At 48.2% G+C, this 12316-nt stretch overlaps 1 protein-coding gene across 2 annotated transcripts; it reads left to right on the forward strand.

The window, feature by feature from the left end:
* Window positions 1–9531: 9531 nt before the first annotated feature.
* Window positions 9532–11910, forward strand: LOC115651457 (zinc finger protein 48-like). 2 transcript variants are annotated; one of them, XM_030562535.1, is made up of 2 exons: window positions 9532–9581; window positions 10008–11910. In XM_030562535.1, the coding sequence occupies exon 2, from the start codon at window positions 10189–10191 to the stop codon at window positions 11116–11118; it is 930 nt and encodes a 309-aa protein (XP_030418395.1). In that variant the 5' UTR covers window positions 9532–9581; window positions 10008–10188; the 3' UTR covers window positions 11119–11910. The 2 variants fall into 2 exon arrangements, with proteins under 2 accessions (XP_030418395.1, XP_030418396.1); XM_030562536.1 differs by lacking the exon at window positions 9532–9581 and having other exon boundaries at window positions 9598–10181; window positions 10418–11910.
* Window positions 11911–12316: the final 406 nt, after the last annotated feature.

Consider the following 12316-nt stretch of genomic DNA (forward strand, 5'->3'; position numbering starts at 1 on the left):
GTGTGTCTGCACATGGGCGGAATGCAGGGCAATCAATACCCCAGAAACATCCAGAACTGTAGGGGGGAGGTAGTTACTAGCCAGGCCCCCCCTCTCTTTTTTTAAATTTTATTTGCAGAGATGGTTTCTGTTGTGGGCAGGTCATTCCTCGTTTATTCACCTGATAGTTGAGCCAATCAGGTCTCAAGGGAGGAAATGTTCTAAATAAGTCACCTTAACAGAGCCATGCCCCATTAATGGCTCTCTTTCCCTGCAGAAGCAAGTAGGTGTCTGTGTGAGAGCTGCACTTGGTGGCCACAGGGAGGTATTTTGAAGAGGAGGAGGAGCTGGTGCTGTTAACAACTGAAGAAGCCAGGTGAGTACAGTAGATATTATACCCACATTACATAGATATTGCCCTTTCCCTCACTGTTAAAAAAAGTTTGATTTTTTTTGCCCCCTTGCAGTAACAAGGGGGTTTGAGCCATTCTGAAGTAACAATGCAATGAGGACAAGGCACTTACCTTTTAGCAGTGAGGGAGAGGGCTCCAGAGAACGTCTTTACAATAAGATCGCAGAGCAATGCGCTGACGTGCGTGTGCCATGGGACAGGAGGGTGATTTTTGTGCTGAAATCTTGTTGCTCAATCTGTGTAACAGTGACAAAAGGTGGGGTCTCTGTAAAGCACTGTGGTAGGTTTTCTGCCAAGCCGCTTGTTTTCAAAAGGAGACTTGTAAGTACTTCAAATGCTATTTCCAGTGGCTTACACTGTTTTCAGTGTTTTGTGGGCATTCAGTGTTTCTTTACTAATACACTGTGTGACTTACTCTGCAGTGGAAAGGGGCTAATAAAGAAGTACTCAGACTTTCATTTCATTTTACATACAATGGGCCTGAAGTTCTGTAGAACGTTTTCTAAAAAGTCCTGAAAACTCAGGGTATGGCTACACTTGCAGGTGTGCAGCGCTGGGAGTTACAGCTGTCTTCGTACAGCTGTGTAGGGAAAGCGCTGCAGTGTGGCCACACTGACAGCTGCCAGCACTGCAGCAAGGACCACAGTGGCTCTCCCTATAAACTTGCACAAGCGCATTGCCCATGCTCTGGCTGAAACGTTTGAAGAGATTACCGAGGCCGATTACCGCGACGTGATAGACCACATCAATGGGCTATTTCACACCTAGTCATGCATGCATGCAGCCGTAACCCTCCCTCCTCTCCCGAACCATTTTCAAACTGAAAATAAAAGCTGCTTACCAGGAACCCGCTCCTCTGCTTGACCTCCACCAAGTACCGGCTGCAGCGACTGGCTGCCTTCCTCCTGGCTTGAGAAGAGCTCTTGGCTGCATGCTTCCAGGGACTCCGGGGTGTCTCCCCCCACCCCACTACCCTCACTCTCGTTTTCCTCCACCCCCCTTCCTTCGCCTCCTTTCCCTCTCTGCCCCCCGCTCTGAAGTGTCCATCGTGGTCATCGGATTGGCAGTGGGGTCACCCCCAAGTATCGCGTCTAGCTCCTTGTAAAAACAGGAGGTCGTGGGGGCAGCGCCGGAGCAGCGGTTTCCCTCACAGGCTTTGCAATAGGCACTCTGCAGCTCCTTCACTTTAACCCTGCACCGCGTCCCGGTCATGGCCCCTTTCCAGCATGGCCCTTGATATCTGCCCATAGGTATCGTAATTCCTATGGCTGGAACGCAGCTGGGACTGCACAGCTTCTCCCCCCAAACACTGATGAGGTCCAGCAACTCGCCATTGCTCCATGCTGGGGCTTGTTTGGTGTGTGGAGGCGTGGTCACCTGAAAAGATTCATTGATTGCACTCCACACTTGGCTGAGCAAACAGGAAGGGGATTTTTAAAATTCCCGGGGCATTAAAGGGCCGGTCATCTGAGGCCAGGGCAGTAGAGTTAGAACTGATGAGCAGAGTGGCTGAGCAGGCATTCTGGGATACCTCCGAATACCTCAGAGGCCAACAACAGCGCTTTTGGTGGCCACACTGGCGGAGCAGCTCTGCATCACCAACGCTGCAGTCGTTATTCCCCAGGCAGAGCAGGAGTAAAGCCAGCACTGTAGCCTGGGAGATACAGCGCTGTACATGCCTTGCAAGTGTGGACGGTGAGTAAGTTGCAGCGCTGTAAAGCCACCACCAGCGCTGCAACTGGTGTAGCCAAGCCCACAGACATGTGGACTGGGTCGTCTCTGCTCCCAAAAGTTGTGTTTTATCAGCTGTTTCTAGCAGCTGTTGTAATCAGCTTTAGGCAGCTCGTCGTATCACTTCTGATTTTTTTGTGCTATACGCATCATGGACATAAGGTTAGTTTTACTAGGAGATAACACAGGGCTGGTGAACTCATGCAAGAGTGCACCTACTGACCTTGCTTACTTGTGGTAAACAGCTCAAGTATCTCCACGTCTCATTCTCCACTGAGATAACTATCCTGCCATGACCACTTCTCCTTCAGCACTTTGCACCCTTCTGTAGAAGTGTTACCACCCCACGATTTCGGGTCTCCTGGCTGAGGGCCTTCACAAACACTCTCAAGTCACTTTGTGCTTTTAAAATGTTTGTTTATGCCTGTGGTCATCCTGATACTGAAATGTGGATGTTATTTGGGTTTCTTTATTTCAGATTCTTCAGAATTACAGAAAACTTTTTCCCCCCAAAAAAGCTGTTCTGGGCAAAACATTCACTGTAATAAACATCGGTATGGCAGGTAAGGAGAGTTTCCTTTCCATACTTGGTTGGTTTCTGAATATGTTATACAATATCGTCAAATGCCCCTGCTTGTGCTTTCTTTGAAATTCACATTTTGCTGCTGTTACTTTTCCTGTCCTGAGTGACTGTGTCACGGAGTCACCGGGCGATGCTCTGGAACTACTCCATACAAAGCCAGTCAGGACTCTGGGGGAGCCTCCTCTCTCTGACCATAGTGTCTCCAGGGCAAGAGGCTTACACAACTTTGACCTTCCTGGGTCTGACCTCCAAGCATTCAGCATCTCCTTCCACAACATTCCCACAGCAAGTCTGCCTGGACGGGGCTCCTGGGGAAGCCAGAGGGCCCAGCACCCTAACACCAGAGTCAGACATGACTCTCAGCCAGCCGGTAAAACAGAAGGTTTATTGGTTGATGGGAACACAGCGTAGGACAGAACTTGTTAGCACAGAAATCCGGGACTTTCAGCCAAGTCCATCTTAGGGGGAGGGGAGCCCGGAGCCAGGGCTCTGGCCCTCCCCCTGCACGCCAAGCCAGACTGACTCACTTCCAGCTACCTGGCCCCTGCCCTGCCCGTTGGTCCTCCTCCGGCCTTTGTCTCACATCCCAGACCAAGAGTCACCTGGTCTCATCCCCCTCCTGAGTCTCAGGTTACGAAGGGGCAGCAATAGCATCTGTGCAGGCAGCTGGAGCAGCCCCCACAAAACTCACACCCCCTTATTCCCACCACGTCACACTATGATCTTAGGTAGTTAAAATCTTATAGATGTGATCTAATTATTTCAAATGAAATTTGATCTCATTACAAAATCTGGCTGCATTTGAGCAAGCCACAAATACTTCAAACTTAACTCAGATTTACTTATGTCACTCTTGGTCTATGAATGCTGCATTGTTGAGTTTGCCTTACCTTGCTTATGTGTCTGCAATTTACATGTCACACCTCACCTGCAAAATCAAGTCTGATTGTTAGACAAGTAGATACGTCGTGTTTGCAATTATGTAAATGTTAACAGTGTGAAATGTTTTCTTCCGTGAACAATACCCAGGGACATCTTTTGAGGAGAAAGTTGCACACGTTTTGGCCTATAAGAGGAGTAACACGTATCCTGAAGGAATGAATAAGACAGACAGACGTAACCTGCGTCGATTTTCTGCCAACTTTTCTTTGGAAGGCAGGCAATGCTTGGTTTGTTTTTTTCATGTAATAAAGACACAGAATACAGTGGAATCTGCAGCATATAAGAGTGTTAATCTTACCTTCAGTAGGACCATGGGTAGGATCACCAGTGTTCTTCAGATTTTCCAGAAAATCTCTTTGCTACATATATAGGCAGTGTAACAAACATGTGTCAGTTACATGACACATGAGTATAAAGTATAAATATTTCCCTATGTTTTAACTTTCTCAAGTATGTTATCCAGTGTAGACTATAAACAGGAACAACAATCCCTTTATGTTCACTGAGCAATGATTTCTAGTTTTAAAAAAAAAAAAATCAACATTTAATTAGAACCTTATAGTGAAATTCCCCCCTTGTACTCACGTTAAGGTGACCCCCTATGCATCTAGATCTCTTTTCTATGCGTATACCTTATAATGAATCTGTGACTTTGAAAATATCTGATAATTGCTTAAGTTCAACACTTGATGTTGTCGTAACGTCTCCATCTGCTCCCATTTGCAGAGGGGACACTTTTCTATTCTGCCAAACAGAGAAAGGTTGTCGTTGTTCACAGCATGAATCAAGCCTTACAACTCTTTAAACAGTATCACAACAGTCCTCAGGGTGGACATGAAGGAAAAGTCAAAACGAGAATTGCGCTGACCTCAAGATACTATTGGCCAGGGATGACCAAGGACATCGCAGGCTGGGTATGTAAAATCATGAAACAAAATCCTGAAATGGGTGATTTAGAATTTAAATACAGATTTGAAATGTTCAGTGCAACGAACGATATTAATACAGTTCGTATGAAAGTGTGAACTCTGTTCCCTTGCAATAATGTTTTCATACAAGAATGTTCATGTCGTCTTGTTATTCCATCCAAACTAGGTTGAGCGATGTCTGCATTGCCAGAAGGCAGGAAAGGAACTAAATCAAGATACCACCTTGAAAACCATAAAGGTAAATTTTGGACTCTGAGACATCTGCCACATGTCTTCTTTTACAGCCTTTCCATTGTCAATGCATGAGGAATGTTCTCAGCGCAGAGTGCGTATACATGATACAGAGTCTTAGTCAGTGAGGAATCTTTGAAAGAGAGTCAAAGATAATTGTTTATCATTATTCATTTTTATTATTACTACACAATAGGGCCTTGAATTTGCCACAGGGAGTGCAGTGCTTGTGAGTGGCACAGTGGAGTGCAACAATGACTTCTGTTGCACATGCTCCTTGCACTGGCATGGTCTATTTCTGCAGGTTTATCCTACCCCATTCTTGTATTTCTTTTTCGTTTGTTTTTTTCTTTTTGTTCCGTTTTTAAAAACGGAAATTAGATTCTGATTGTGCGGTTGTGGGAACGACATTATAGTGTTTCCTCTGCTTACTGCGTATGGGCTTATTGAGAGCATTTAATAAGAAAAATCCAAAGTATGACTGTAACCTGTCCCCCTGCATATAGGTCAGTAAGCCTTGGGACCTGGTGGGAATGCATTTCATAGGACCACTCCCAGCGACAAAGGAGGGATACCAGTACATACTGACAGCCACGGATTATGTTACAAGATGGGTGGAAGCATTTCCACTTCACACTAAGTCAGCCTATGAGGTAGTAAAGAAAATATACAAGATAATTATGGAGTTTGGAGGTGTACGGCGGATACTGACAGATCGCAGTCCTGAATTCAATAATGTGGTAAAGATTTATTTTTTGAGGTTATTTTTACTATTTCTTCAATCACACAATCGGGTCACGGGTAGTCGATCGTGGACATGGGCTTCGTTGCCCTTGTGAGGGGTGTGTTTTGTTTTTGTTTAATGTAAATTGTTGCTGACAAGCTTTTTCCGAACACACACCCTTATTTTGCAACACTGTAGTTGGTCACCCCATCAGGGTTGCTATAGTGTGCGCATGTGTGTGTGTGTGGTTTTCTTAACTCACCAAAATAACCCCCAACATATTAGTCCAGGTAGTAAACCCCAGTAATCACACCCAAAATCAATAGCAGATAGGGGAAGGAACATAAATACAGACCTGTCCAAAGGAAAGCTTATGGTGTAACTCATTTTCTTTCAGTTTAATCTGGAAATGTGCAAAAAATGGGGAATAGAACGTATCTTCACCAGCCCAGGCCACCCACTAACCAATGGATTTGCTCACAGCACTACCAAATCCATCAAAAGGTAATTGTAGGGGTGGGAAAATTACAGTACTAAAGGCAAGTAGAATGCACCATGCCAGAAGTGTCTAAATCTTGCAAGTCATTTTATGACTTGCAAGTCTTTTTACCATATCACATGTGAAATGGAGAACAAGCATAGCAATGCCCTGTGATGACCTCCTCCTGGGGCCTTTTTGATTCCATATAATCTATCTCAGTCACTTACTCCTCCTCCCCCCCACCCCCAAACTAATTCATCACTATTTGTTACAGAGCATTGCAGAAGTTGGTCAATGATACTGGGAGTAACTGGGATGAATTTCTTGGTATAGTTTTATTTTCTTTGCGAGCTCACGTGAACATGACCACCAAAATGTCACCCTTCCGACTGCTGTATGGCTTTGAAGCAAGGTTTCCACACCAAGTCTCAGAAGATTATACGGTAAGTGTATTTCAGTACCGTCAGCTTTCATGTCAATCTCTTATTCTGTGAATCTTCATTTCACAAATACAACCCTGTTGTCTCCGTTTGTTTCAAAGCTACCAAATTTGGAGGAACACGATGAAGAGTTCTACAAGGAGTACAGCATAAATTTGAAAATGAGAAAGGATGCTGACATTGCACTGGCTCTTAGTAATATTGCTAAAGCAGCAGAAAAAAACAGACGGTATGCTCAAAGAAGGCGTTCTAAACATGGGGAAATAACGTTTGCGGTCGGGGACTGTTACGTTACTGAGTACGAGAAGGAAAACAAGAAAAGAAAGACGGCTGCAACCTAGCTGTCCTGGCCCATACGAGGTTACTGCCATTGTGAGTAAAAGAGTTAAATTGGGAAACATCTCAGGGAAACTGTTAGGATAATAATAATTGGAGATATACTGATCTCCTAGAACTGGAAGGGACCTTGAAAGATCATTGAGTCCTGCCTTCACTAGCAGGACCAATTTTTGCCCCAGATCCCTAAGTGTCCCCCTCAAGGATTGAACTTACAACCCTGGGTTTAGCAGGCCAATGCTAAAACCACTGAGGGCATGGCTACACTGGAGAGTTACAGCGCTGGTGATGGGGTTACAGCGCTGCAACTCACTCTGTGTCCATACTTGCAAAGCACGGCCAGCGCTGCAACTTCTGGTTGCAGCGCTGGCTGTACACCTGGTCTGCTTGGGGTGTAGCGATTCCAGCGCTGGTGATGCAACGCTGGTCATCAAGTGTAGCCACCAAAAGCGCTGTTATTGGCCTCCAGGGTATTAGGAGGTATCCCAGAATTCCTGTCCACAACAAACCGGAAGAATGGCTGAACTCCGATCTCCCCGTAGCTACTTAGCTAAAAAACAAACATAGCTGCGCCTTGCTCCAGCGAGCGAGCGGAGGCAGGGGAATTGCTTTGGAATGTTCACAGCTGTTTGCTTGAGGAGAGAGGGGAGGGGTAGTGTTGAGCAGCTGCTTATATGGTCTAAAGACTATTTAGGAGTGCATAATTTTCATTTAGCGAATAAGAGACAGGTGGGGGAAAGGTCAAAACTTTTTAAATGATTGAAGGTAGGTGCTGTGTATCTTCCAGTCCTTAGAACTTGCAAGGCAGGGAGCTGAGAACAGTGTCAGCTCCAAAAATCCACTCTCTCTGTCTCCCTCACGCTCCCTGTCACACTCCACCCCACCCCCCTCTTTTGAAAAGCACGTTGCAGCCACTTGAATGCTGGGATAGCTGCCCACAGTGCATCACTCCCAACAGCGCTGCAAATGTGACCGCACTGCAGCTCTGGTAGCTGTCAGTGTGGCCACACTGCAGTGCTTTCCCTACACAGCTGTACGAACACAGCTGTAACTCCCAGCGCTGCACATCTCCAAGTGTAGCCATACCCTGAGCTATCCCTTCCCTCCTCCTCCCCCACCCCCCCGGTGTACCATGGCTCCCATTTAAAGAGTCGCCAACATTACGGGCTGAAAACAGATCAGGAAAACAGGGAAATGGAAACTGCCCTGGATGAGATTGAAAAAACAGTGCCCTCCAAAGAGATTGGGAAAATGGGTGGCAATATAAGTTTATGGAGGGGATGGGATAATGGGATAGCCTAATTTTGGTAATTAATTTGTCTTTGACTACTAGCGGGAAATATGCCCAGTGGCTTGTGATGGGATGTTAGATGGGGTTGGGATCTGAGTTACTACAGAGAATTCTTTCCTAGGTGTTTGGCTGGTGAGTCTTGCCCACATGCTCAGGGTTTAACTGATTGCCATATTTGGGGTTGGGAAGGAATTTTCCTCCAGGGCAGATATGTTCAAGGAATATTATTTTATAAATGTTCTGAGTTAACTGAAATGATATTTAGCGATAGTAACTCTGTGATTTTATTTTCTCATCTCTTGCTTATCAAAGGTCCAGCATGCCCTGCCTTCCAGAGGAAATCACTGAGATTTCTGAGCAAATAAGAAAGTCCAGCTGCACAAAATGTGCATAGTTCAATTGTTTATAAAAGATGTACATTGTGCAATTGTTTTGTAGAGAGAAATATTTTGGTTTTCATGGAATAACACCGCTGGAATATAAAGGCATAATAGAGATGTTTAATTTTAATGTACATTTCAGTTAAGAACAAAAAACATGTTAACTCTATATAGTAAATATGTTTAGGTGCTTGTTTTTGAAAAAAATACTGAAATGAAAAGTAAGCCATTTTTGTTGATATACCTTGTTACAATAATAAAGTTTTTACATTTTGAAAAATACCTGTCTTGGTGTCCACACTTACAGTGGAGATTTCAAACCGGTAGCAAGTTCCCATCACAGTTTACAACTCTCATCTTTGTCATCCTGTGGGCCAAAGGTAGTTGATTGTGGTGGATGGTTGATGCTCGGCCAGAACTTGCTACCCCAGGGCAGAGACAGAATTTGCTACCTCTTGCTTTTCCAGGTACCGCTGGCATAGAGCAGCTGCATGGAAGACCTTACAGCAGCTGCAGCAGTACAGCTGTGCCACTGTGAGGTGTGTAGTGTAGAAATAGCCTTTGAAGTCAAGGGGAGGTTTACCTTTGATTTAAATGGGTAAAGAAGTCCAGCACCTCTGTGTATTCAGCAGCTGAGGAGTTTGCCCCACAAGTTGATTTGCCGGGTGCCGGCTCAAATCGATTAGGAACCATTTGATGAACTCTGACATTCAGACCTACATTTAAGAGCCTAACCTGCAACCAGCCACCTGTGTGAAATAGGGTGCAATGATCTGGCTGGGCAAACATTTGCTATGTGGACTTTATTTAGCTCCTTGGCATGGTTAATTTCTTAGACTTGTCCAGGCATGGATGCAGGCACTTTGCATTTAATAGGTTGAATGACAGTGATCCTTTCAGTGTACCCGGGGAATTTAAAGAAAGAACCATAGAGCTCCCAAGCCTTCCCCAGGTCTAGAGGGGACCAGGCAATGCTGTAAGGGGAACTTAATAAAGACAGGAACTTCCTGCTCAGCTGTTTCCTCTGGAAGTATCAGGCTGGAGTCCCTCAGCACTGAGGGGCTGAATGCAATTGATGAACTCTCCTTTGGAAAACACCTTTGGGAATAGCCCTTCCAAGCGGTGAGTCTCTGGGCTAAAGTGGAATTGCAGGGAGAGGCGGCTCCAGGGGGTGACAGAGACACAAGCAAAGGCAGGAAATTGCTACCTGGAGGAAAAGGCTGCCAGGACCAGGGGAGCGTAGCTGAACTGTGGCTGGGACTAGAGGGATCCCGCACGGGCAGGGCTGAGCCCAACAGTCAGGAGAGCATTTGCACCGTATTTAAGTTTGTGATCATGTAAGGAGTGTGTTACGGGGTCTCACTGGGTGAAGCAGCCACTTGTTGTTGTTGGTAGAATAGCGGCACTAAAAGCTGCTGTCAGGTTCCGGTCACCCACTGAACCAAAAAAACCTGAGTTATTCACCCAGATCTATGCCAGTTTCCCTGGCCTGCGTTACATAGGAGATCAGACTAGGATCTACGAACATCTGCCAGTTTCTCCCCACAGCCTTGAACAAACCTCCATCAGCTGAAGTCAGCGGCCAGTTGTTGCAAAACACACTCCAGCCCCTCTCTGCTTTCACATCCTCAGCCAAACCTGCCATGATCTCCTGGCTGGAACGTGAGGAGGAGCTAAGCAGCCTGATTCTCCAGGACTCCAAGGAAAGGGAAGGCCCGAGAGGTGAGGAATGAGTGACACCAGCTCAGAGATTGTCTGGGAGAGCAGGGAAAAGCTGGGATCCCACCAAAGCCACTGGGAGCTCCCCAGTCTGTCTTGTCCCCTGCAGGTGCCCTGGCCTCATGGTAGGCATCACTCCCAGCTCCCATCTGACCCCTGGCGGGAGCCCTCACCTCCCCCAGCATTGGGGGATTTGCTTCTGCCCATCAGCTGCATCTCTTTCTCTTGCTCTCCCCTAGAAGGTGCCAGGACAGGGAATGAGAACAAGGAGGAGAATCCCCAGCAGGAAGGGTCCGTGGGAACAGAGCTGCACAGGACATCTGCCACACAGCGGGGAGGAGGTAGCGAGACCCCGGGCGGGGCAGGACCGCAGCAGGCAGAGCCCCTAAAGGAGAACGAAGCCAGAATGGGGGAGAAACTCTACCAGTGCACCCAGTGCCACAAACGCTTCAGCCACAGCTCCAACCTGCTCTGTCACTGGCGCTCCCACATGGGTGAAAAGCTGTTTCACTGCACTGTGTGTGGGAAGGTCTTCACGCAGCATGGGAACCTCCATGGAGCACAGCTGGATCCACGCCGGGGAGCGCCCCTTCTGGTGCCCCCAGTGCGGGAAGACCTTCGCCCTGAGCACTTCCCTGAGCTAGCACTGCCACAGCCACACCGGGAAGCGGCCCTACACGTGCCTAGAGTGCGGGAAGGGCTTTGGGGTGAGCTTTGCGCTCATGGTCCATCAATGCATCCATACTGGGGAGCGGCCCTACTGGTGCGGGGAGTGTGGGCGCGGCTTCTGCCACAGCTTCAACCTGGTACGGCACCTGCACACCCATACCGGGGAGCGGCCCTTCAGCTGTGCCCAGTGCGGAAAGCGCTTTGGGGAGAGCTCCACCCTGATCCAGCACCGGTGCACCCACACCGGGGAGCACCTATACCAGTGCTCTGACTGTGAGCAGGGCTTCAGCTAGGCCTCCCACCTGGCTCAGCACTGGCGCACCCACCGCGGGGAGCTGCCCTACGCTTGTGCCAAGTGCGGGCGGTGCTTCGGGGAGAGCTCCAACTTCATCAAGCACTAGCAGGGGCATTCAGGGGAGTGGCCCTACAAGCGCCCCTAGTGCAGGAAAGGGTTCGGCCGCCATTCCAACCTGATCCACCATCAGCACACCCACGTGGACACCAAGCCCTTCAAATGCCCTGACTGTGGGAAGGGCTTCACCCAGAGCAGCCGCTGCACCCAGCACTGCCGGGTCCATGCCGGCCAGAAGCCCTGCCAGTACCCCCAGTGGGGGAAGGGCTTCAGCCAGAGCTCCCAATACACCTACCACCAGTGCAGCCACACTGGAGAGCGGCCCTTCCACTGTGCCAGCTGCGGGAAGGGCTTTAGCCTCAGCTCCTACCTGATCTGGCACCAGAAGATCCACAGTGAGGGGACCCCTGCTAGCCAATGACATGGGGTGGGAGAGGGTGTGGGAAGTTTGGGTGGAAATCAGCTCAGAGAGACCCTGCCATGGACCCACCTGGGGGGAAAGGGGCTCAGTCGTGATTCAGCACCAGGGAATCCCCATCCAAGAAAGCCCCTGCCATTGACCCACAGGCTGTGTGGGAAAGAAGCTGACATGGTAACTCAGCCTCTGCCATCAAGTGAGATCCCAGTGTGCTGCGGTGGCTGGCCAGGATCCTGGGAATGTTGAATAGGAACCAGGAGACTATTCCCAGAGACTGGATCCAGTTCTGGTGCCCACAGTTCAAACCGGATGGTACATAACGATGGCCATACTGGGTCAGACCAATGGTCCATCTAGCCCAGTTTCCTGTCTTCTGACAGTGGCCAATGCCAGGTGCTTCAGAGGGAGTGAACAGCACAAGCAATCATTGAGTGATCCATCCCCTGTTGTCCACTCCCAGCGTGTGGTGGCACATTGGAGTGGGTTCATAGACATTGCCAGACTGGCTCAGCTCCTAGCACCATCTAGCACCATATTCCAACTCTGACAGTGCCCCAGCTGCTGCTGATAAAGGTGTGAGAACCCTACAATAGCACATGTGGGGTAATCTGCCCCCCATGTTAGGTCTCAGCCTGGACTGTAACAGAGCATAGTGGCCGTAAGTGCCAGCCACAAGAATGGTTCCGAGTCTGGAAATAC

This window comes from Gopherus evgoodei, chromosome 4 (genome assembly GCF_007399415.2).
Source record: "Gopherus evgoodei ecotype Sinaloan lineage chromosome 4, rGopEvg1_v1.p, whole genome shotgun sequence".
Lineage (NCBI taxonomy): Eukaryota > Metazoa > Chordata > Testudines > Testudinidae > Gopherus > Gopherus evgoodei.